The 23,086-nt window shown below is 44.4% G+C and overlaps 2 protein-coding genes across 2 annotated transcripts; one reads left to right on the forward strand and one right to left on the reverse strand.

Moving 5' to 3' along the window:
* Positions 1 to 5,463: 5,463 nt before the first annotated feature.
* LOC104264551 (protein 4.2-like) lies at positions 5,464 to 15,503 on the forward strand. Its single transcript, XM_009821674.2, has 13 exons — positions 5,464 to 5,521; positions 7,467 to 7,652; positions 8,352 to 8,582; positions 9,187 to 9,305; positions 10,016 to 10,138; positions 10,490 to 10,667; positions 11,049 to 11,187; positions 11,573 to 11,676; positions 11,995 to 12,237; positions 13,057 to 13,374; positions 13,685 to 13,845; positions 14,281 to 14,414; positions 15,328 to 15,503. Exons 1-13 carry the CDS (start codon positions 5,512 to 5,514, stop codon positions 15,476 to 15,478), a joined length of 2,097 nt encoding a protein of 698 aa, XP_009819976.1. The 5' UTR covers positions 5,464 to 5,511; the 3' UTR covers positions 15,479 to 15,503.
* Positions 15,504 to 15,519: 16 nt separating this feature from the next.
* On the reverse strand, positions 15,520 to 22,935 carry CCNDBP1 (cyclin D1 binding protein 1). Its single transcript, XM_059827022.1, has 11 exons — positions 22,869 to 22,935; positions 22,730 to 22,789; positions 22,052 to 22,131; positions 21,323 to 21,404; positions 20,765 to 20,861; positions 19,480 to 19,553; positions 19,097 to 19,173; positions 18,343 to 18,596; positions 17,873 to 17,933; positions 16,851 to 16,897; positions 15,520 to 16,465 (listed from the first exon to the last, which is right to left on the reverse strand). The coding sequence occupies exons 1-11, from the start codon at positions 22,933 to 22,935 to the stop codon at positions 16,357 to 16,359; spliced, it is 1,008 nt and encodes a 335-aa protein (XP_059683005.1). The 3' UTR covers positions 15,520 to 16,356.
* Between the last annotated feature and the right edge of the window lie 151 nt (positions 22,936 to 23,086).

Here is a 23,086-nt window from a genome sequence, read left to right on the forward strand (position 1 = left end):
CAGGCTACCGCCATGTACAAGAAATACACATTCTTCCTGCGTTAGACATAAGACAACTGTTCAATTAAACTAATGATTATTACAGAGAAAAATGTGTAAGTGCCCAAGAAGGGATTTAAATAGCTTTTGCCAAACCTACAATCTTCACACAGCCCTCAGTCAGAAGTCAATGGGAGTTAGTGGAGTAAAATATGACTAATTATCAGTATTTTTTTTTATAAATATGCAGTTTAAATCTGAGCATGCCCAAGAGGCTGACCCAGCCTTCATTCTATTCTGATCACTCAAAAAAAAAAAAAAAAAAAAAAAAAAAAAAAAAAATCAAGTGAGCACTAGCTGATATGACACATTCATACTATGATTTGGTCTTGAAACACATTAAAATCAGTCTCCAGGATGGTGAATGTTTCTCCCCACCATTCTATTCTACTGATCTAAGTTTCTAGAGCCTTGACTCAGGCAAGTCAATTAAATTACTACCCTTCTACAGATTAAAACCAAACCAAAACAGAAGAAACAGAAATAGCCAAAGTTGGTAGTTTCAAATCACTTGGTTCTGTCACCAAAGCTGCATTGCTTTACCACTTGGTATCTGTCACTCCCGTGTACTGAATGTGGGGGATATTGCTAACTATAAAAGACAAAACAAATGGCACAATGTAAGCATTTCTTGTTGCTCTAAACAAACAAGAAATTCCACCAAAAAGGAAAATTGATGACTAATTCATGGATGTGCCATGTCAGAGCTGGAAATGTAGATACAATAAAAGGGAAAGTTAGATGTATGTATTTTTCATCACTACATTCAGAAAGAGACTCAGTTATTAAAGATGATCACGTAACATTTTAAGCTTCTATTTTATAGGTAATAAAGATAATAAAGATTTTTACGGATTTATGTTTGGACCTGTAAAACAACAAGAATCCCGAGGCACTATAAAGATAATAACACAGTAATATCCAGGCAGGATGGATGCTTTCAAGGATCCTATGGATCACTTTTCCTTTAGATTTCTATGAGTATGTCAGGGATGTAGTGGATACAGAACACTGACAACACTTCCCTAGCCCTGGATGAAGTTTTTCAGAAGCAGCAATGCAAGAAGTGAGTGCAAAAAGGATACAAAATCTGCTAATGACATAAAGCCATTGAAACTACTGAGGACTAAAAAACTATAAGGAACTTCAGAGGGTCCCAAACAAGGCAAAATAGATGACAGTATAACAATCAGTGAAATTTAGCTGGGTAAATGCACAGTAAGAAAGCAATTTTTAGTCAGCCATCATGCAGGGTGTTACATCAGCCATATCAAGTGCAGCCGGAGACCTCAGCATAAACAGACAGCTGAACTGAGATTACAGCACCTTGTGTTTCTATGATTCCCACTAATGACATGTGAGATTGAAAAGTAGGCAGGAGGGGACTACTACAAAGAATATTTATCACCAACAAGAACTCTCAGAGTGATCTTGCATATCATGACATACTCAGTCTTGAAAATCATCAACTACGAGATGATGCCTCACTTGCTGGGGTGAAGCTCATGAACATTCTTCTGAGGCATCTGGCATTGTGTACCAGATTAGACGGGATGAAACTCCATTCTGATCCAGTCTAGCAAGTTGCACATGCTTATGCTTTTGTTGCATTTTAGAGACAAGTATAGGTTTGGACGTGGTTAATTGTGAGTGAATGAATGTTAATGCTTACCGACTCCGTACAATGAAGAAGGGAATTCACTTGGATGACTTCATGGATCTTGTGCACATGAGGTTACACACGCTAACACTGATGTTAACAATATTGCAGCTTCAAGTTCAGAGGATGAAATCAGCATATGCAGAATGCTGGTCTATTACAACTGTAGTTTTACAAATAATGGTACATACCAGAAGCATGATTAACGTGTTAAATGCATGAGCAACTTATGTTCACAGCTAGCAAGTGTACAGGAGAATGGACTGGAAGACATACTATAATGAAGGACAGCTTGAGCTCACGCGCTTTGACTTCTTGAATAAAAGGAAGCCTGAAAAATAAACCTGGTATCAAACTGACTTTGTGACTAGAGAGATCAGTGAGAAGGACTTACAGAAGAGGTGAACTTTGCAGGGAAAAACCAAACCCAGTCTTTTCAAAAGAATGTCATAATGAATGCTATTCTTGGAACTCCAGCAAAGATAAGTTGTTCCTGTTGAAAAGACTTTCCCTTTTTGGAGCCAAAAACATGTAGGTAATAGCTATGTGGAAAACATATGAAAGAACCACCCTTTAAACAAATCTGCAAGACAAAATAAGTCAAAAGGTTACTGAATTTACCCTTTACAGTTCAGACTAGAAAAAAATACAATTTTTCTGAAGTGTCTGATCTTCTTTGCTGGAGGATCTTAAGGCAACACCTTTGGAGGACCCATATGGTAGAGCTACCTGTCATTGTATCTGAAGGATTGTCCATTTGCCCACTTCCTGACACAGAACATATCACTATCAACAGTGTTGTACTGAAGCTAGGCAACCAGAGGAGAACTTTTGTGCACAACTCCAAATACAGTTATGCCAAGTGCACCAAGAAATACTACTCCAAAGTGTTAGTGTAACCACCTTTTAACCACCAAAATATAAGGAACACAAATACTTGTATGTACACTTTAGAAATACCTACCAACATGTCTAAAAGTTCAGAGTGCCTGAACAGAGACATGCAAATTGCTGGTTGTGTACAGCAAAATATCTGAACCAATCCAAACTCAACTTTTTGACAGTGCAGTTACAATTGCAACATACAGAAATGCCTGCACCATTTTAGTGCCATGAGTAATGCAGACAGCGTTTTGGATTTGCCTTTACCAAACACAAGTGCTGGATCAGACACGAATGGCATTTAAACTAACAGATGAAACAACTGACGACTGAAAGAAAACCAAAAGATGAGAAACCCATATTCCAGACAGGAAGAAGGGTGATTCACAAGTAGGAAATCTCAGCATTTCTGCTGAATGTTTTGACCTCTATAGTGGCCAATTCCTGTTTCTTTCTCTCAGATCTTGGATGGAAAACCTCAGGTATCTAATTTAGGATCGCAAATTCTCACTGGAAGGAATGCCAGTACAAGCACTTGAGCACTGCATGTGGAAGTTTCTTCTGTGCGTTAACCTTTTCAACGGGCCTTTTTAGCCCATTTCGGTGTAATGAAAGATACAAAGAGACAATAAGTAGCTCCCTGTTCACAGTTTCCAAAGTGCATCCTACATAGCAAATACTACTTGCAGTTGCCATTTTGACCAAGAGATGGTACTGTGCATATACACAGCCCTTACAAGGCAGTGATGATGGGATAAATAGCTGCTTGTATCTAAACCACTCTCTGATTTAGATGTTCATAAAGGCGTACACTGCAAAGGTGCATTAAAAACACTGATCATGCAAAGAAAGTCAGAGGTTTGAGCACAATCAGTTGGCTTACTATTTGCATACACTTAAAGAGCACAAATCAGTCATTATATACCACATTTAGCTCTTTATATAAAAAACAAGTTCAAGACACATACTAAAATGACACATAATTCACATTGAAAAATGTACATTGACAATAAACTCACAGAATTTTCTGGAAGATCTCCCCAGCGTGCTTCTATTTAGTGTTTCCCAATTTCTGCAAATCTGGTGACCTCCATGCTTCCTAATAAAAGTCAAAGCGGTTACAGCTTACATAAGGCAGCAATGTATCGTGCCACAAAGAAGGCTAATGATATCCTGGGGTGCATTAGGTAAAGTATTGCCAGCAGGTCGAGGGACGTGATCCTTCCCCTTTATCCAGCACTGGTGAGACCACACCTGCGCAGGGCTCACCAGTACAAGGACCATGGACATACTGGAGAGAGTCCAGCAAAGGGCCACAAAGATGATTAAGGGACTGGAGCACTTCACGTAGGAGGAAAGGCTGACAGAGCTGGGCCTGTTCAGCCTGGAGAAGAGAAGGCTCAGAGGGGGAACGTGTCAATGTGTATAAATACCTGAAGGGAGGGTGAAAAGAGGATGAAGCCAGGCTCTTTTCAGGGGTGCCCAGTGACAGGACCAGAGGCAATGGGCACAAACTGAAACACAGGAGGTTCCCTCTGAACACCAGGAAACACTTTTTCACTGTGAGGGTGACTGAGCACTGGCACAGGTTGCCCACAGAGGTTGCGGAGTCTCCATCCTTGGAGATACTCAAAAGCCATCTGGACATGGTCCCGGGCAACCAGCTCTAGGTGGACCTGCTTGAGCAGGGGGTTGGACAAGATGACCTCCAGAGGTCCCTTCCAACCTCAGCCATTCTATGATTCTGTGAATCTGTACAATTAAGGCTAGGCTGGAAATGACTAAAACTAAGAGAGTTTGTATTTAGCTTAAATGAAGCATATTAGCAAACAATTGTAAAGTTTAATGTGCAAATACTAAGAAAAACACCAAGCTCACTGGACGACGTTGTGCAGCAGCCATCTAGTATAAATCCAAATCTCATTCTGGAATGGCTACAACTATCTCTGAATGCATCACTGCTTATGTAAGATACGGGTCCCTTTTTCCTATTGTATATGTGTCTATGCTGATTGCTACTTGCTATTTTATGGCCTAGTCATTCAGTATCTTCAGACTCCTCTACAAAGCTGCCTCCCTCATCTTTACTACTCAGAATAAGTGAGCAAGCTTTGCCACCTCATGTCTTTTTATCAGCTTCTCAAATTATTAATGAATTTGTGGAAGATCATAGATTTCTGCAAAACTACTGGTGACTCACTCCGCAGTGAAAACTGTTTATTTCTGCTGTCTTATTTCCTGTCTTTCGACCAATTATTTATCAATGCAGTGACCTTCCTTTTATATTACAGCAACTTTAGAAATTTATTTAGTCCAAGTCTCCAGTGTGATATTTTTAAATAGTCTGCATTATGCTACAGAAATTCTACTTATTTTAGTTGTTGCTTTTAACAAGTTTCCTCACTTTGAAGTGGTTTCACTTTTTTGAATTAGGCAGAAGGGCAATGGGTGTATTGACCTTGGTTTTTTACTCCTGGAGGGGTTTAGGATCTAAGCAGTTTAGGGTCAATATTGGAGAGCAGCTCTTCAACACTTATATTTGAAGTGCATTCTGTGCATTGTTTAGAGCCAACTTAAGATTTGCATTTCCTACTCTGGGGTCCCCAATGCACAGCTCTTTGAAGAAATTGTCACTGGCTGTCTTTAAAGGCTTCACATCCCGCTGTGGAATTTAACCTCATCTGTAGGTAGGATAAGTCACCCCTTTCTGTGGGTCTCTCTAGTGTGGTCTGAGAGATAAAAGAGTCCCCAACTGCACAGCAGGTCTGCAAGATAAGCTGAAGGAGAGGTGGCAACATCACGTCCCACCCTGTCTAAAGAAATTGAGCAAACAACTTTGCAAGTGGATAATTTTTAAAGAAAGCTGAAGGAAGGAGCCATTACCTACCAGAGCAAGCAGGAGCTGAAGACCACGGTACAGGGAACTAGACATGGGCCAAGGTAAGCAAAAATCGCTTTGGTTAGTCCCAAGCATTTGCCAGTTGTCTCTCTGGAAAAACAACTGTCCCTGCTCCAAGACAGTGTTCATAAGGCCTGTAGCAGAGGTAAGCTTCTTACAGGGCAGGAGCCACGAAAATGCTCTAAGGGCTAAGGGAGTTCAATTTGCACAGCAGACTGCACAAAAAGGGACAGCAAACAAAAGCTGGTATCAATGCCTAGAGGAGTTTGAGAGAAGCAGTAAAAGGCAGCTAAGGCAGACACGTGAGAGTTTGGAAGCAAAGGCAAGAGAGTTATCCTTAACATAGGGGATGGGGGGCAGGGGATGGGGAGAGGTAAGCCAAACTACAAAACTGAAGCAGAGAGGTGACTAAGCGTTTTAGCCACTCGAGCAAGGAGAGAGTCCAGGTTCCAAGCAACCTTGAAGAAAGCGACAATAAGATCCATGGAAAGTCATATGAAGGAGAAGGAACCAGACTGCATATGACTCACCAGACTACAAGATAGCCAGAACAAACATCTTCATCACAGAGAAGAAAATACACGAGGTCAGAGCTGCCTCTGTAAAGCTTAAACTGGTGCAGGGCTATGAACTGGGACAGCCGTAAAGGGATTTGAAAGCCAGACGAGAATCATTCACTGAAAACAATGCATGACAAAATTCATATGGGAAAAAAAGGAACAAAGCACACAATCCAGCGGGACTCCCAGAACAAACACAGAAGGGACAACAGCAATGAAAGAAGGTGTCAATGCAGAGGACAAGGCAAGTTAGACATAAGGGGAGAGCAGACCAATGAAAACTGCAAAGGGCAGTAGTGGCTTTAGGACAGGAGCAATGGCTTTAGATAGCAGGGGAATGCTCTGTGGAATTTTTTATTAATTTTTTTTAGCTGGAAAAAAGGGAGGAGCCTGGGTCAGCAAGGGGAGGCAGGTGACAGGATGTGTCATATAAAGGGCAGCAGTTACAACCCACAAGTTCAAGGATCTTAGTGATGAGTTGGGAGCTGAAGAGGTAAGTGAGGTCAGGATGATCCCAAGGCTGAGAAAAACCAGGATGTTATCTGCTTCTCAGCCAGAAGTCTGGAAAGATTAAGAATACTGCCAAAATCACAAGAAAAATGCAAGTATATGATCACACTACAGCCATTAAGCACCAAATTGGGTGCTTGAAATTCTGAAAATTTTCTTTTTCTCTCTTCTGGTGCTGGACAGAATCAGGTATGATGTGTATGATGCATGTGTAGGAGACAGGAGGAGGAGCTCTTCTGTCTCCTGCAGCTCTTGGTGTCAACTGGATTGACAACTAATGTGGTGCAAAGAAGGAACAACTGGTGTTTGATTTGCTGTGATCTAGCATAGTGCCAGGACTATACAGCCACACTGCATTCGAACCAGCAGTGAAGTCTGCACCAGCTGCTGGTCTTTAGTGCGTATCAGATGTACATAGTGCAGTAACTGCTGCAAGAGCTTGCACCCACGTTACAACTGGAGTGTAATACCTTGTCTTCTGTGCACAACTTTAGCCATGTACCCACACAGAGAGATGCTGCTTTGAGTGCCATTGGTGCTCTTGAATACACAGAGTAAGTCTCCAAATATAGTCACAGTGCATGCTCAGTGCTAACCACGAAATCTGCATCATTTGAATGCTCAGGCCTGTTCCGTATCCTTTCCTGGGCAGGAAGGAGCTCTTGCATAATTACTTGGTTCACTTAATGATGCTAAGGTATAAGCAAAGGCAGCTCATTAGCTGCCTGACACAAGAACAACCAAGCTCAGCGTGAAGGCCCTTACAGTTACTGGGCAGAAAGTCCCAAAGGCAGGGGGGCACTGTCTGAGTGGAGAAACACAGGATCAGCTGTTTGTGTGTTTCAGGATGTGGCCCAGGGCCAGACTGCGGGCAGCTCACCACCCCAAACTCATTCTATACCTTCTCATGCTATAGGTCTGAGCATCAAAAAATGTGATTTCAAGATCACAATGAACAACAATAACCACCACACAGAAGAAATCAGCACTGAAAGGCTTATGGTGAGACGGGGGCAGCCATTCACTATCACTGTGAGCTTCTCAGCTCCAATACACAACTACCTGCAGCAGCTGAAGAGGACCTTCCTCATAGTACAGACAGGTAATATCATTACCATACCTATCAGAGCTCTGGTCCTCCATGCACCTGAAGAACAGAGCTGGTGGCAAAAGCCATCTCCAGAGCTGGACAGAGGTGCCCACACTTAGAAGTGAGGTCAGTGAACTGTTTAGCTAAGGCAGAGTCAAATCTCCTGCTGCTGGGACTGCAGGGTCAAAACTAGATCTCTTTCCAGAAGAGACACTGCAGCACAATAACCAATGCAGGTTCACTGTTCTATACTTTGAAAGCACTCACAGGATCTCTTCTCTCTCCTGGCTTTTGGTTTAGGAATGTTCAAACTTAGCTAGCCTGTTACAGATGTTTTCTGTTACAGAGTGTTTTCTAGCGAGACCCTTGAGAAGGGCAGCAGCATTCAGCGCCAGCTTGTTTTACCATAATCTGAACATTTGACTGTGACTTGTGTTACAAGACACTGAATCCCAGGAGCAGCAGGTCTGCAACATTCTGGCTGTTCCTCGTTTCTACAAATCTGTGAAATATACAACCCACTTTCAAACATGGAGGCCTGAGTGCAGTACTAACCTTAGGAAGATCCACTAGGCATTAAGCTGCTAAAGGGTTAAGTCTCTCTCACAAGAAAGGAGAGCTATGGCTCCAGATATAGACAAGGTCCCTGCAATCTGCGTGGGGTGAGGATGCATGTCTGGAATAGACACAAGCAGATCTCTTTGGCTGCAGGATCACATCCTTCCAAAGCAGATGGAACCCAGACTGAATTTCCCATCTCCAGCCTGGGAGACCAGAAGCAGTGGAGCGCAGCACTGGAAGAACAGGAGCCATGCTTCTGGACCATCTCTGTGAACACGCCTGCCAGTGCTCCCATTGGCCAGTACGCTCTGCTTTTACATGCCTCCAAGTCTCACTATCTCCTGGGCAACTTCACCCTTCTCTTTAATCCCTGGTGCCAAGGTACGTGGTCAGAAACAGAAAGGCAGGCTGGGATCAGTCACTTCACAAAAACAGCTCTTCAGCGCTGGCACTCTGCCTCCGTGGAAGTTGAGGCTGACTCACCTAGTGCTCCCCACCACTCCTGCCCTGCTCCTCACAGCACCTTAGGAAGGAGTTAGAGGCTCATAAAAGCTCATAGCTGCCTGCCTCAACACTTCTGCCCTGTTCCTGGAGTAATCCACTGCCAGAGCCCTGTCCTACTGCTAAGGGAAAAATGTTTGATAAAGTGTTTCCTATAATAAGGATTTTAAGATGAGTCAAGATTATAATTGGTCTGATTAAGGCCACTGTATGTTTGTTAGGAATAGAGAAGTCAACAGCCAGGAGACTAAAAGAGCTAGCTAGTGCAATAGTCTAGGTCTAGAGGAACTTTTTGAACAAGGAAACAGAGATGACAATGAAATTCTTCTTTCCTGTCTGATTCAGATCTGTGGTATTTTTCCAGGGCAGAATGCCAGAGACTGCCAAAGTCCCCGGAGTGCAGGAGCCTGCTGATGTAAGAGAAATGCAAGTGCATCTAAGACCAGGAATGATTTCTTCCTGATGCTTTTTTCCTCTTATCTAGATGATGAGGTGTTCTTGGCTAATGAGGCACAGCGGCAGGAGTATGTTTTAAACCAAGAGGGTGTCATCTACTGGGGGAATGAAAATGCAGTCCTAGCACAACCCTGGGACTTCAGTCAGGTAAGCAAGAGGTCCAATATGTCTGTGCTTTTTTACAGCTGCCAGCAGAGGAAGGATGCGTATCTCCTGTGTGTACAGGATGCTATCCATTTCCATACTGTGGCTTTGATGAAAGAACTTGCTCTCTGCACTCACTGTCTTTGTTTAAGACTCTGCAGGAGAACAGAGACCTGTGTATGAAGTCCCATAACCCAGCATACGTAATTTTAGCTACCTTCTCAGGCTGTCCTCTATGAAGAAATGCATTGATCTATATCTGGTCTTTGTATGCCTTCCTTTCATCAACCGATATAAAAGCATTTAACAGAGCTTAGTAATACTGTCTCTATTTCACAGGTAAAGTGAGGACGTAGATCTTCCGATTTGCCCAAGGCCATCTAACACAGCCAGTGATTAGAATGGGATTTTATTCTACTTTAGTGCCACCAGATCACAAAAGTACCTCTGTGCCAACCTAGAGAGTGCTCCAGAAAAGCATCAATTTCCCTCAATCATAGGATGCAGTATCATGCTAATGCATTTCCCACCTTGCTTCAATAAAGATGTAGGTCTGCCTTTAGCATGTTGTGCTCTCCCTCCAAATCTCTGCCTGGAGCTCTCCTCTTCAGCAGAAAGGGAGAAAAAAATCTGCACAGTTACAAACCCTTGCAGGGACTCTGGAGAACAAATGTTCAGGCCAAATTTCCTGAAATGATGTGTTCTTGTTTCAGTTTGAGAAGGATATTGTTGATATCTGCTTCACACTGCTGGATGTAGGTGAATGCCATCAACAAGACAAGGATCACACCCAGCGCAAGAACCCTATTTACATCTGCCGCACAGTTGCTGCCATGGTAAGGAGGGCAGACAGCAGCCCTGACCCCAGCAGAGAAGGCCCGAATGCAGAACAAAGGCTAGCATCTTCTCCATCCCACTTTATGGCAACCCACTGACCATCTCCAGCCCTTCCTGATATTCCTGCAGCAGACAAGTACTGCTGCAGGAGTTTCTTAGCGATGACAGCACACTTACTGAATAAACTTCAGGGGAGACTGCTGCACCTGTTCTGCTCAGCCATGACCTTCATGCTTTGCACAAAAAATCCTTTCGGTTTCATCTGCCTTAGGAGTAGCTTTATCAAACAGGATGAAGCAATCAAGAAGAGGCGATTCCTTAAACCATCTTTCTCTCCTCCTTCCCTGCAGCTGAACTGTGATGAGTTCAGAGGAATCCTGACAGAATGTGGGACAGGGCAATACTATAATGGGACACCCCCTTCCAAGTGGCTGGGAAGCAGCCCCATCCTCCGGCAGTGGGTTGCATCACAATGCAAGCCTGTCCGCTATGGGCAGTGCTGGGTGTTTGCTGCAGTCATGTGTTCAGGTACAGTGGTGTTTCAAAGACTTTCGTGTTGAGCAAAGTCTTGTTTGGTCTGCAGAACGTCTAGCTATGCCTAAATTCCTGGATTAACACAGATCCCAGTAACATAACCTTTAATCTTTAGGTGAGAGGCAGGTCCTCAGAGTTTCCTCATCAACGTTCAGCATCGCTAGCTTTGAGATAAAAAAGTATCAGTACACATCATTCACTGAACGTACCTATGATAGCTTATTTCCTGAGGGAGCAATGCCTCTTGCAAAGTCCAAACAGCAGGCCTGGTGCCATTCCTAATAGGCCTAGCACCAAAAAAGGCTCTACATCTATCAGCAGAGGCACCATTAGGGCAGGATGCACAACTGATTCACAGCTCTTTCTTCTGCACAGTTCTGAGGTGCCTAGGAATTCCTACCAGGGTGGTCACAGGCTTTACGTGGGCTCACAACACGAACAGCAGCCTGACTGTGGATGAGTATTATGATGAAGATGGGACACTGCTTACACAAGACAAGAGTGCCCGTGTCTGGTAAGAAAACATGGCAGGGCCCAAGCAAGAATTTGAGATGGTATCTGGGTTTAGGAAGTGATGGGGGGGGGGAAAGAAAGAGGTAAACAGTTGCAGAGAGGTGGATAGGAGACAGCTCAGCTGAGGTCCTGTCTACATGACCTGTTCTTGAGAAATCGCTGCAACCCAAACTGAAGAGTGCCCTATTACTAGGGCCTGTAAAGGAAGAATGATAGCCCAGTCCAGCTGGAGAAACTCCACTTGTGTCAAAAACCATGGTCTCTGTTCTCCTCAACATGCACCGAGTTCTTTCAAAGGAGCATTAATTGGCTGTGGTTTGGCTAAAACTTTACTGTACCTCCGGGCTCAGTCCCTTGGTGTAAGTACGTGATGTTGTCTCTTGCAGGACCTTCCACGCTTGGAACGAATGCTGGATGGCTCGAGCAGACTTGCTACCAGAGTACAGTGGGTGGCAGGCACTGGATGCCACCTGCCAGGAAAAAAGCAAAGGTAAGATATCAAAGACAGGCTTGGGGGTGGGGAGCGGGGTGGAAGTAGAGTGGAGAGCAAATAAAGCAGTTCAATATTCCTCCCTTCCCCAACTTCCAATGGAAGGATGCAAAAGGACAGGGACTCACCCTGTTGACTTTAAGCACTAAATCATCATTCATATGTTCGGTTTGTGTAGCTCTAAGAGCTCTAACACAGCACTGCTCCCTGATGTCCTCCTAAACTAGACGCTTCACCACTCCCAGTATAAGTCTAAATGATGCATGGGTCTAGTTGGTAAAGCATCTGAATCTCAACTGGGCCACATTTTCCCTTCAGGTCCATCCTTTTGTGGGCCAGCGCCTGTTCAAGCCATCAAGGAAGGGGACACAGAAGTTGACTATGATGTCTGCTACTTCTTTGCTGCCATCAATGCTAAGTGCCAGGTCTGGATACAAAAAGCAGATGACACTCTCAAGCCAGCTCTCGGTGGCACAAAGTACATTGGCAACAACATCAGTACCAAGAGTGTGGGCAGTGAACGCTGTGAGGATATCACACACAACTACAAGTATCCTGAAGGTACGGGGTAGGCAAGTGGCTCAGCACATTCCCTGCCAGTGTTACAAGTGAAAAGACTAGAGGGCAGAACCACACCAAGGCATTAGGGTCATCCACTTCCCACTACTTTCCCTTCCTGAATGGCACATGACAGCTTACTCTTGCTGTCTACAGAACCAAAGCACAGGTTAAACCCCAGATTTCATCCTGCTTGATTACACTAACCAGCTCTCTAGAAGGCCCGGCCTTTCTGCACCAGGCACTTTCCTGTCTGGAAAACCTTCTCTCCTGATTTCTGTTACCTGTGCACTCTGTACATTCACTTCCCCTGTATTATTTATAGGTATCTTTCAGACTCCAGCTTTCTGAAAAGGACTGTTGTGCTCCCAGATATTGTCTAAATCCCTTCCTCAAAAAGCAGCTCCCCCTTCAGAATCTATTACAGAGTGCTGATTCCCTGACCCAAGCCAACCATCTCATCTTGGCCTATGGCATGTTGTCTCCTCAGCTGCAGTCCACAAGAGAACATAATACTGTGCCCTAGCTACAGCTACAGTTAAAGAGGCAACTGCCTCTTTGACAGATGTTAGCACCAAGGTGCTTTAAAAACTATGACAAATCTTTCCAAGTAGACTCTTTAAGGTACATCCAATGAATGTCCTGTCAGCTAAAATTCTCAAACTGCTCCAATGGGAAGCACAACAAGATATTTCTCTATGCTCTTAGAAAGAGTTAGCTGCAGTACTGTCAGGATAATTCAACGCCATCCTTCCACATTTACTGCTTCACACCAGTAAACAGGAAAGAATACTAAAATACGTGCGCCCTTTTTTGTAACAGGTTCTCTTCAGGAAAAAGAAGTACTTGACAAAGCTTACAGAAAGATAAAGAAACTTGAGACAACCAGCAGCAGCAAAACACAGTTTAGCTCCATTCCTACTGCCCGTGAAGAGCCAGTTAACCTTTTCATCCACCTCCAGTCAAAGAGTTCTCTGCTACTGGGACAAGATGTTCCACTTTCCATTGAAGTGTTTAACCACAGTGGTGGAGAAAAGGCTACTCACCTGGTAGTCGGAGCCCAATCTCTACATTATAATGGTGTGCCCATTACCCAACTTTGGAAGGAAGAGTTTCATTTTATTCTCAAAAGCAATGAAGGTAAGGACTCTCCCGGGTGCATGGGGAGAAAGTATATCTAGTTCTCTCACTTCAGGAAAAATGCACTTAGCCGTAAGTTTACAAAAGGTTGGCTGAATAGTTGATGGTAGGTGATAGAAATAAAACAGTTTGGCAACATCACCTTGGAGATTTTGAATCTGCAAATCCAGTTGGGATCTCTTAAGCTTTTAATTGCTGCAGCTTTTCATACAATGTTGGGCACTAAACCCTCCTCGGTGCCATGCAGGCTAAGACCAGACTGTACTTATCATCTGCTTTGTCATCTGTATTTCATCACTCTGTATTCCAGCTAACAACCTGCAGGTCTTTGTGCCTTACTCACGGTACAGAAAAGAGTTAGGAGAGAACCATCTGCTTAGGCTGACTGCCATGCTGAGAGACGAGGACTCCTTCTACATATACTTTGCACAGGAAGATATCAGCATTTGTGATCCTCCTCTCACTATTGAGGTTAGATTGATTTATTATTTTGTTACTGCAGTAGTGAGAAAAGAGCTTTAATAGTCATAAGCAGCAAAAAAATTCTCCTGGGTTGAGTGGCTCTCCTCATGCTGTCTTCTTTCAAAGCACTGAGACATCAGTTTGGGAAAGGTGAGTTGTGCCACACTGTTGTATACAGTACTCCCACTTCTACCTTGTCTATGTGTGAGCATAAGAAAATCCCAATGACTCCTAACTCACTCACCAGCCTGGAAATCAGAGGCTGCAGAAGGAAACTACAGCAGACGACCATAGTTGAGAAGAAAGTAAGCTGGATTTTACCTCTTCTGGCAACTGGCAGCTCAGGCTGAGACCTCTGGCACCAAAAAAATCATTTATCTCCTTTTAATCATAGAAGAATCTCTTTCCTTCTCTCAGTTTCAGCTCGTTTCTTTCTTTCAACAGTTTCCAGAAAACATGGTGCAGTATCAGCCAAGCGCAGCAAAGATCAGCCTCCTGAACCCTCTCACCGAACCCCTGGAGAAGTGTGTCATAGTAGTTGCAGGGCGAGGGCTCATTTACAGACAAAGGAAGTACAGGTAAGTGCAAACTGATTGATCTAAGAAAGGTAAATGGAAAAAGAGACACAATACAAGCTAGAGAAACCCTTGCACAGGAAAGGCTGTCCCCAAAAATAAGCAGGCAACAACGTGGCAGGAAGAGAATGCTACAGCATGTAAGCCCCAGGCATCCTGTCTTTTATTTACAGATAATACAGAAGATTTTCACACTGAAAAGGAGAAAAGCCAGATAACAGAACTTTCAACAGATGTGTAATACATAAGTTGAAGCCAGTATGACATTTGTGAGAGCTTCAACCCCAAGGGCCTAGACAGCAGAAGGAAAGCCCCCTGCCAACAAAAAGGGTAACAAGAGAAGTACCACAAGACTTAGGCAGAAATACACATTAAATAACACTGAAATGAGCTACGAAATTTAGAAATTATTTGCTGTTGAGAAATCAATTGCTTTTTAGCTAGCCACGTGAACATCCGTAAGTGGGGTAAAACTATACTGTTAGTGGCATATCTTTCCACCCATTACCCACTGTCAGCAATAAAGACAGTCCCTGGATACAATTTTAACAGTGTCTTCCCCTTCTCTACTGAAGAACCAGGCAAACCTGACTTAGCCAAGAGTCATCCAAAGAGGCATGCTCTCCTTCACATTAAAAAACCCCAACATTTCTCTCAAGAAGCTGCATTAGGACAAAGTAACCTTAGATGCCTCCATGGGGAGTTCAACCGTCCTGTCATATCTCCCTCGTGAACTACTGTCAGATCACAATTCCATTGTGGTAGTTTAAATAACTGCTAGCCACCTTCTCTTTCTATTTTTTTTCCTTTCCTTTTTTTGGCACCACACTGCTGTCTAGCAAATGCATCTCCTGGGCCCTGGGAACTAGAAATACAAAGAGGTGCGCTTCCTGTATAATCTCTTCTTGCCTTTCAGGTTTGGCTCTGTGCAACCTAAAAGCATTCAACAGCTGCAAATCCCATTCACCCCCACCCAAGCAGGGCCCAGAAGACTCACTGCGCATCTTACCTGCCTTCAACTCCAGAACCTGAAGAGCTACAAAACTGTCGACATTGCAGCTGCCTGATGCCCAACTTAGAACAGGTCCTGCTGTCCTGTTTACAAGAGTGGTCATGATCTGTGCCTTGATCTTAGGCAAGCATAGATGTTAGCAGTTTAATTAAAGTTACATTTAAAACCATGTCTGACTTTGATTATTTGTACAAAGTCAACTCTCTCCCATGTGCCACTATGCCCATTCTCCAGTTTTGTAAGTTGAACCTTGCTATGACAAAGATGGGCTAAATGCACAAGCAGATGCTGCACTTCTCACTATGTGTATGTGCTGAACCCACAACTGCTTAGTCATTTTTCCCTACCCATGGCAAAAAAGGATAGCCTAGAACTTTAATGTGATGATAGATACAGCATTTCTCTAGAGATATACTCTTATCCCCCTAAAGAGCCTTGACATTGGTAAAATAGTAAATAATACCCTCTACTTTCTAAGGAAATAGGAAAGAGAAAGATAGTTCACTCTTCTCTAAGAGATAGGAAATAGCAGCAGTGCTGCATGTTTTTTAATGGTTCATCGGGCTGCTTGCAAAAGAAGCAAGACCCTTTCCTTCTGTATATATCTTCTGCCACCCGAAAACAGATAAAGCCACTCATGCAAATCTAGCAGTATTTTATTGTTCTTTGAACCCCACAGTAGTTTTAATTTCTGAAGAATGGGGCACATTCACAGCATTAAGATGCAGCACCACACCATCCCAGGAATCCAAGCAAAATGACACCTTCTGCAATGGCAAAGAGCAACTTCTAGGAAAGTTTTACCAAGTGGCAGTAAAGTTCTCTCCTAAAAACACTGTTCTCATCGTTCTCCCAGTAGCTGGAGAACGGCAAGATTCATTGGAAAAGCATATGCCAGAGCCAATGGCAGCAACACATGTAGACATGGAAGAGCTAAAGTTGACCCTGTGTGAAGTTCTTGATTTTGTTCATGTTGTGATCTACTGCACCAGTTAGAAACTGCACCCAGCCTTCCTCTGATGGTGGACATACATGGCTTGTCCTGCAAAAGTGGAGGAAATTCATTAGGAAAGCCTCCTGGGTGTCTTATACCTATGCATCCAGACAACACGTGGGTATTGTGAAGGGCTGAATTACCACAGCATTAAAACAGGACTGCTATAGCCCCAGAGTGCTTTGAGCAATGAAGAACCCACATCTATGTCTCTAGTCCCAAACCTTAACACATGTGTGTGTCTTCAGTGGGAACCACTTTCATCCCTACCACGCTTTTCTTACTCCCATCCCTTTATGATTGGATAACATCATAATTATTACAAAATGCCAGCATTTACTATCTAGAAATGAGTCACCTTTGACAGGAAGCAGAAAGATATGAACCTTCATAGCAGGGAACACACACTTATAAAACTGTAACTTATACTCACTTTGTAATCTCTAAGACTTTCTTTAATACCGAGGCCAACTTAGCAGCCTAGAAAGAAACAAAAGGGAAATAAAGTGAGCCAAAGGCAGAAAAAAAAAAGGAGCTCAGCCGTACTGGAAAAGAAAGGGAGGCGCAGATCCTGATGCAGAAGGAAGCTATCTATCACTGCCATGCTGGGAGTGTCTCCCAACCTACTGCTGGCTGGGACAGATGAAAGTAAGGACAGATTGTTTTTTAAAGCATACGTTAAAATGCTTTTTTCTTTAAAAAGATAAGCCTATTATAAATTGGTAACTGATATTAAGGCATGAAGTTACAAGTGACTAACTGTAATGCAATTTGATATTAAGCAATACTTTCTTTTTTACCCCCAAAAATCAAGCCACTAGCCAAAGGCATGAAACCAGAATTAAGAATAAAAAATCTCAGATACAAGAAGATACGTACTTAATTTATGATGCAAGGGACCCCTGGAAGGCATCTAGTACAACCTCCTGCTCAAAGCAAGGCCTGCCTCAAATTTCAGTCAGGTTGCTCAGAGCCTTGCCCAGTCAAGTTCTGAGTACTGCCAAAGCTGGACATTCCACTGCTTCTCCCAGCAGCTTGTTTCAGTGCTTAACCACACTCACTGTGAGAATTTTTCGTTTGTATTTTTAATTTAGATAACTTTATTTGAGCAAGTCTACATTACCCAAGGAAGAAAATAGACATGCAGTACATTGGCAGCCTTAGACCTCACTTTCCTGAGGTACTGTCATTGGACATCTCTATGGATTATTGTTCAGAGCCAAAGCTCAAGTGGCCATGCTCTTCCCTGAAGAAGTAAAGATAAGGAATGCATTTCCACCTAAAGGAAGCTAAGCATGCAAGAACCAAAGGGGACTCTTCCTCCCTAAGAATTTGTTACTGAAACAATCACTAACACCCACCTCTCCCTAACAGACACATAATCCCTCCAATTCAGTTTCTTCCCCTTCTCTACAGCCAAGTGAGTAGACCCGCATGCAGGCTGCAGATACTTACATTGAGTCGCACAGCCAACTGGTTCATAGGTGGATACATGCTCAGTGCCAGCTCATCAACACTAGAACAGAAGAGGGGAGCAATGGAAGAAAGGTCCTGGTAGCACAACTCACAGATCCTGGTCAAAGTCTACACCCACCCTGAATGTAAGTCAGGAACGGCAGTGCATGACAAGGAGACGTCAGTCATACCCATGGGATGCTTCTCACTGCCTTCTCAGACATCTGTGTGCCACTCGCACCTTAGAGTAAGACATGGCCACAGCTCTACACCAAGCTGCAACATGTGTTCCTCTCCTAACTTGCACAACTCTCAACAGCCTATGCCATAACAGTCTTCCCACCACACCTGCTTCCACCACCTGCTCACAGCTTCAACATCATAAAGGTTTTCCTAATCCGTTCTCTAGACCTCAAGAAAGACAGGGACTGCTCTGGAGCAAAAAGCAGAATGGGGAGAGACCTGCTTACCTTGGACTGATCTCATTAGCAATGTCTGCAAGATCATCCAGCTGAGCGATCTGCTCTGGAGAATCAGCTTTGCCGTAAGCCTTCACTACACCCAAGACCTTCTTCAGGCAAGCTTTAGAAGCCTTCATTAACCCCATGCAGGAGCTAAGCAGCTTCCGGTCAGCTTCTGACCAATACGTATCTCTGTTGCCGCGAAAGCCCAGCTCTTCATCTTCCATAATGTCACTGTAGGGGTCTTGCCCTTCTGCCAAAGCCTGAGAACATAGATGCACTGAAAGCCCAGAGCCTAACATCAATTCCAGCAATACCCAGGAGGAAAGGGAAAACATAATCTAGAAATCATACAAATAATTTATGGAGGAACCTCTCTCCAACCAGCATCTCAGTTGCCAGATTCTGTTAATCCTAGCAGGGCTGGATTAAGAAAAACTAAACCCTCACTCCAATTCAACAGAGCGAAGAGCAAGAACCTGGCAAATAATGCCATTCTTACATCAACCTAAACTGCCCCACCGCCCCGCCCCACCCCACCCCCCTCCACAATTCAGGACATGGCTTTATAGAAACCTTATATAAAGTAAACCAAGCTTGAGTTTAAAAGCTCATTAAGATCCAGGAATAATACAATAATCTAGCTCGTATCAGAACAAATTCAAATCAAAGCCTGTATATAAATCAATCCATGTGTTCCATCACTGAACCATCACTGCAATCCACCACTGCAGGTTCCTCAAAGGCTTAGGGGCTTCCTTACATGTTCCATCTCCTCCAGAGCATCCTTGACCACACCTAGACATGCAGCCAGAGCTGACGCAACTGCTGCCTGGTTATCTGCAAAAGCAAAAGGATGAAAACCGTGGCACCACACTGAGTCAAATCAGCTTGCAACAATGTTCATCTAGGTTTGCGATCATGAGATCTTGAAATTATAGGATCAAACTTTTTGCAGAGCTCAGAGCTGCATTGTTGCCATGCAAAGAATCTGGCCTGGCTTCCAAGCTTATACATTTCAAAACCAGTCAGGTTTTGCAGAATGAGTGAGCCTTTGTTGTACCAGCTAGAATGCCCCTTGCAAGGGCTATCGATATTCCCAGGCAATACACCCTAGTTCTCTTGTTCTGCATATACAATACTCACCTCGTGGCAGGTTGGACACTTGCTCACATGCCTCCCACACACCACCAGTTGATATAAGCTGTTCCTGAGACAAGCTGAAATAAACCAAAGCCCCCCAAAGTTAGACTCAGTACCACCACTCTGCTAGACTGTGTTTTTCTTTTCTGCACCAAAGATGATGCACACTAGTAGAAGCTCTGCTGGAAAGATGTCACCAACCAGCTTGTCACTAGTATCTCATGTCTGTGTAAAGCAAGAAGTGCTGGCTCCTACTGAGTTTAATTATCCGTTGGAACAAGAAGCAGAAGCCTCTTACAAAGCCCTCTCAATGTGCTTAGGCATATTATTTCTCTTTCAGAATCTATGCAAATCAGAAGTCTGTATTAGAGATTGCTGACCTCTGCCTAAGGGCAGTGGCGTGTAATCTGTAGAGAGGAAGCAGTCCATAGTGATCCAATAACTAGCTTTATAAAGTTGCGCAATCCTTGCATATGACAGTTCACTCCAAGGGCAAAAACTGCCAAACCGTGCAAATGCTATTCAGCACCTTCATGGCAATCCTGCTCCCATCCTTGCAACAGACAGGATGAAAATATAGTCTCCATATAGGCAAATGTACCTGACTCAGTCACTGAGACAAGAGGGTACTGTCAGGGCCTTGAGGGTATTCCACCGTTCTAGGAGTTTAGTTGGCTCAGTTGAAGAGTTTAGTCAGCCAAGTACAAGGTCAGCTCCTTTGCTCATAGGAGGCATTGTGAAGAAAGCTAGAAGTGAGGGCCAGCCCTTCCTTACCGTAGGAGATGCTTTTACCCTGAGGTTCTTTCACTGGGCCCTGTTTGTGCTACATCACAGCTGTGTAGCAGTTATGTCTGCACCCAATCTCATACCGCCTTGATTCTGACCTGGATCCTGACCCACTGATTTGACCTTTCTGCCTTGACCTCAGACCCAACTCACTGTAATGGACGTGCTGGGCAATCACTGGATGGTGTCTGATGCTGGTTACTCTCTCTGGACCTGACCCTGATCCTGACTTGCTGGCCTGACTTTCCAGCTTGACCTCATCGCTATGGGCTTGTCTGATGATCTGGACTCTCAACTGAACCTCACTACCCTCACCAGCACTGCTCTGCTCACTCAGACACTGGGGGACAGGGCCTTTGCTGAGAAGGCCACTGCCTCTTCCTGCCTCATAACAATGTTCTGCTTCTGCCTCCCCCCTTCCCTTAGGAAGCAGTCTGCACTTGCTGCTTCCTAACATGTATACTTGTAACTTTTTCTTCCTTTTTTTCTGGAAAATTACTACCTCTCCAATGGAGCACTGAGAATTGTTTCTGTGAGTTGGATCATTCCTTCCACTACGTCAGTGGTAGCATCTCGTACCATCTTCCGAAGAGTAGTACCTGGTTGAGATTGAGACAGAGCAAGAAAGTTGCCACAAAGTCAGCACCGACAGAAAGCAACTGCCAAAGACAAACACACAGGCTGCTCTGTTTGTGTGGATACACTGTGTAAATGAAGTTACAGGTATTTTGAAGGATGCAACATGTTTCCCAGTTCCAAAGGGACTTTGGACAAGGATCTCAACACTTTATAAATACGAATGCTCAATAAATTATACAACTTCCTACATTATCAATCTTTCAGAGATGGAAATCTGCAGGAGTAGACAGACAAGTGGTTCACTCACAAACATGCTGCAAGTCTACAGAATAGCTGATAATGGGACTACCTGCTCATGGTAACTTGCCTTCCTGCAGATGCTAGATCTCCTATTAGGCTCTGAAATACTGGGTCTCTTTATATAGCGGCAAAAGAACCACCAGCCTACATAGCGGTGACTGCCCTGCTGTCACTATCTCACCTTGGCCCTTGGGGAGCCAGTAGTACACTGTGGCAACTGCAAGAATAGCATTTTGGACATCTTCACTCAGCTTCCGGCAATCCTGAAAATGGACAGGCAAAAGGATTAACCATGAGTAGTGCATGGCTGCACCTCATCTAGAAAGTCTCACAAGCCATCACTTACATTCAGATTGCTTTGAGAAAAGGGAAGCATAGTAATGGCCATCTTGCTTGAGAAACAAATACAGCACAACAAGAAGATACGGTAAGCAAGCTGTATACATCTTAAGCCACCTCATGATTTGGTAACAAAACACACCCTGGTGTGGTGGTCATGCATCAGAGAGGAAGAAGTAGCTGAGATCATTATTCTGAACTGGAGGTCTTTTTTTTTCTTCTCCAAACACAGGTGTGATAAACATCTCTCAATTAACAGCAAAAATATTGCATATTCTTTGTTAGATCTAAGGTCTGTATTGTCCAATATCCTGTCTCTATCAGCAACCAGCTGCAGATGTTAAAGAAAAGAATGTAAGAATACTTCTATTTGGTATGTCTCCCTAACTTACAGAAATTAGTTCTCTGGGCAATTCTTGAATTCTATTAATACACTCTACAATGCTTAGCCCATACCGATATCCCTGGTTTACACTGAACCAAATGACTTTGCTTTAGTTAAGTGAACTGAGAGATACCTGAAACTTGTCACACACACTGCAATTTCACAGTCTGTGGGGCTTTCACTCACCTCTGCAGAAGTCAGTGGAGGCCTTGAGAATGCCAGACTCAGCTTTGTAGCTTCCTGTGATGTTACTTTGAATGTCTGACCTAGAAAGGATTCAATGGGAGCAAAAGAATAGAAAGTAACTTGGGTCAAAGATAGGAGAACAGAGCAGCTAGAGGAGCAACATCTCCGATGCTGCTTTGCCCTACTGCTTGGTTACCATTTCTTCCTTCCAAGCAATACAAAGACACAAACTAAATCCCACTACAGAAGAAGAAAAATTCCATGGTGTATTTGTGCCGTGCATGTTGCACGTGTCCTATGTCTGTTTTTTTCCTAGGTTTTTTACTTAGCTGGTAGTGATATCCACAACCACATTTCATGTCATGGTCGATGACACCTTCACCAGGATGTGCTGTGAGTCTTTTAACAACGACCAAAGGCTTTAAAAATCTAGTTGTGACAACTGTTCAATACTGGCCGCTGCTTGGCCAGCACAGCACCAACACCCTGGAGTGGAGGACAAGTGCTGAAGCCCTGGCTGGAGCCCTGCCGGGGATCTCACTTGCAAGCCACAGCCCTGCCACGCACCGGCACGGCGGACACCAGCCCACACCGCAGCCCAAGGCGTCCGCCCTAGCCCGCCCCAGCGCCGGCCGACCCCGCAGGCGGCCCGCTGTCAGCCCGCTCCCCCACCCGTACCTAGCGCGTCCCAGAAGCGCGGCAGCTCGAACGGCTCGCGGCCCTCGCCCGGTTCGCCCTCTGTAAAGGCAGAGAGAGACCTCAGCCAGCGGAGAGCCGGCTCAGCTCGGCCCAGCCCCCGCCCGGCCCTGGCCCCCACCTCGGACCCGGGCCAACACCGCACGCAGAGCGCCGCACAGATTCTGCAGCGGCTCCCGCGCCTCCATAGCTGCGGGAGCTGCCACCAGCGCGTACCGCTCCGTCACGGCTGCTCATCGACCGACTGTGTGTCACATCCGCTTCCGGGTAACGGCAAACCGACACTGTCCCGCCTCTTCCGGCAAGCCCGCCCGGTCCCGTGCCCTGCCGCAAGAGACG

Source organism: Gavia stellata, chromosome 20, assembly GCF_030936135.1.
Source record: "Gavia stellata isolate bGavSte3 chromosome 20, bGavSte3.hap2, whole genome shotgun sequence".
In the NCBI taxonomy this organism is placed as follows: domain Eukaryota; kingdom Metazoa; phylum Chordata; class Aves; order Gaviiformes; family Gaviidae; genus Gavia; species Gavia stellata.

Excerpts from the sequence above, each read along its gene's own strand:
- LOC104264551 (XM_009821674.2), top strand. Across the intron at positions 9,306-10,015 it reads AACCCTGGGACTTCAGTCAG|TTTGAGAAGGATATTGTTGA; the intron begins GTAAGCAAGAGG and ends TTCTTGTTTCAG. Across the intron at positions 11,677-11,994 it reads CTGCCAGGAAAAAAGCAAAG|GTCCATCCTTTTGTGGGCCA; the intron begins GTAAGATATCAA and ends TTTTCCCTTCAG.
- CCNDBP1 (XM_059827022.1), bottom strand. The coding sequence starts at position 22,935 with ATGGAGGCGCGGGAGCCGCTGCAGAATCTGTGCGGCGCTCTGCGTGCG. Across the intron at positions 16,898-17,872 it reads AGTTGGCTGTGCGACTCAAT|GCTGCTAAGTTGGCCTCGGT; the intron begins GTAAGTATCTGC and ends GTTTCTTTCTAG. Across the intron at positions 16,466-16,850 it reads AAAGTCTTAGAGATTACAAA|GACAAGCCATGTATGTCCAC; the intron begins GTGAGTATAAGT and ends CCACTTTTGCAG.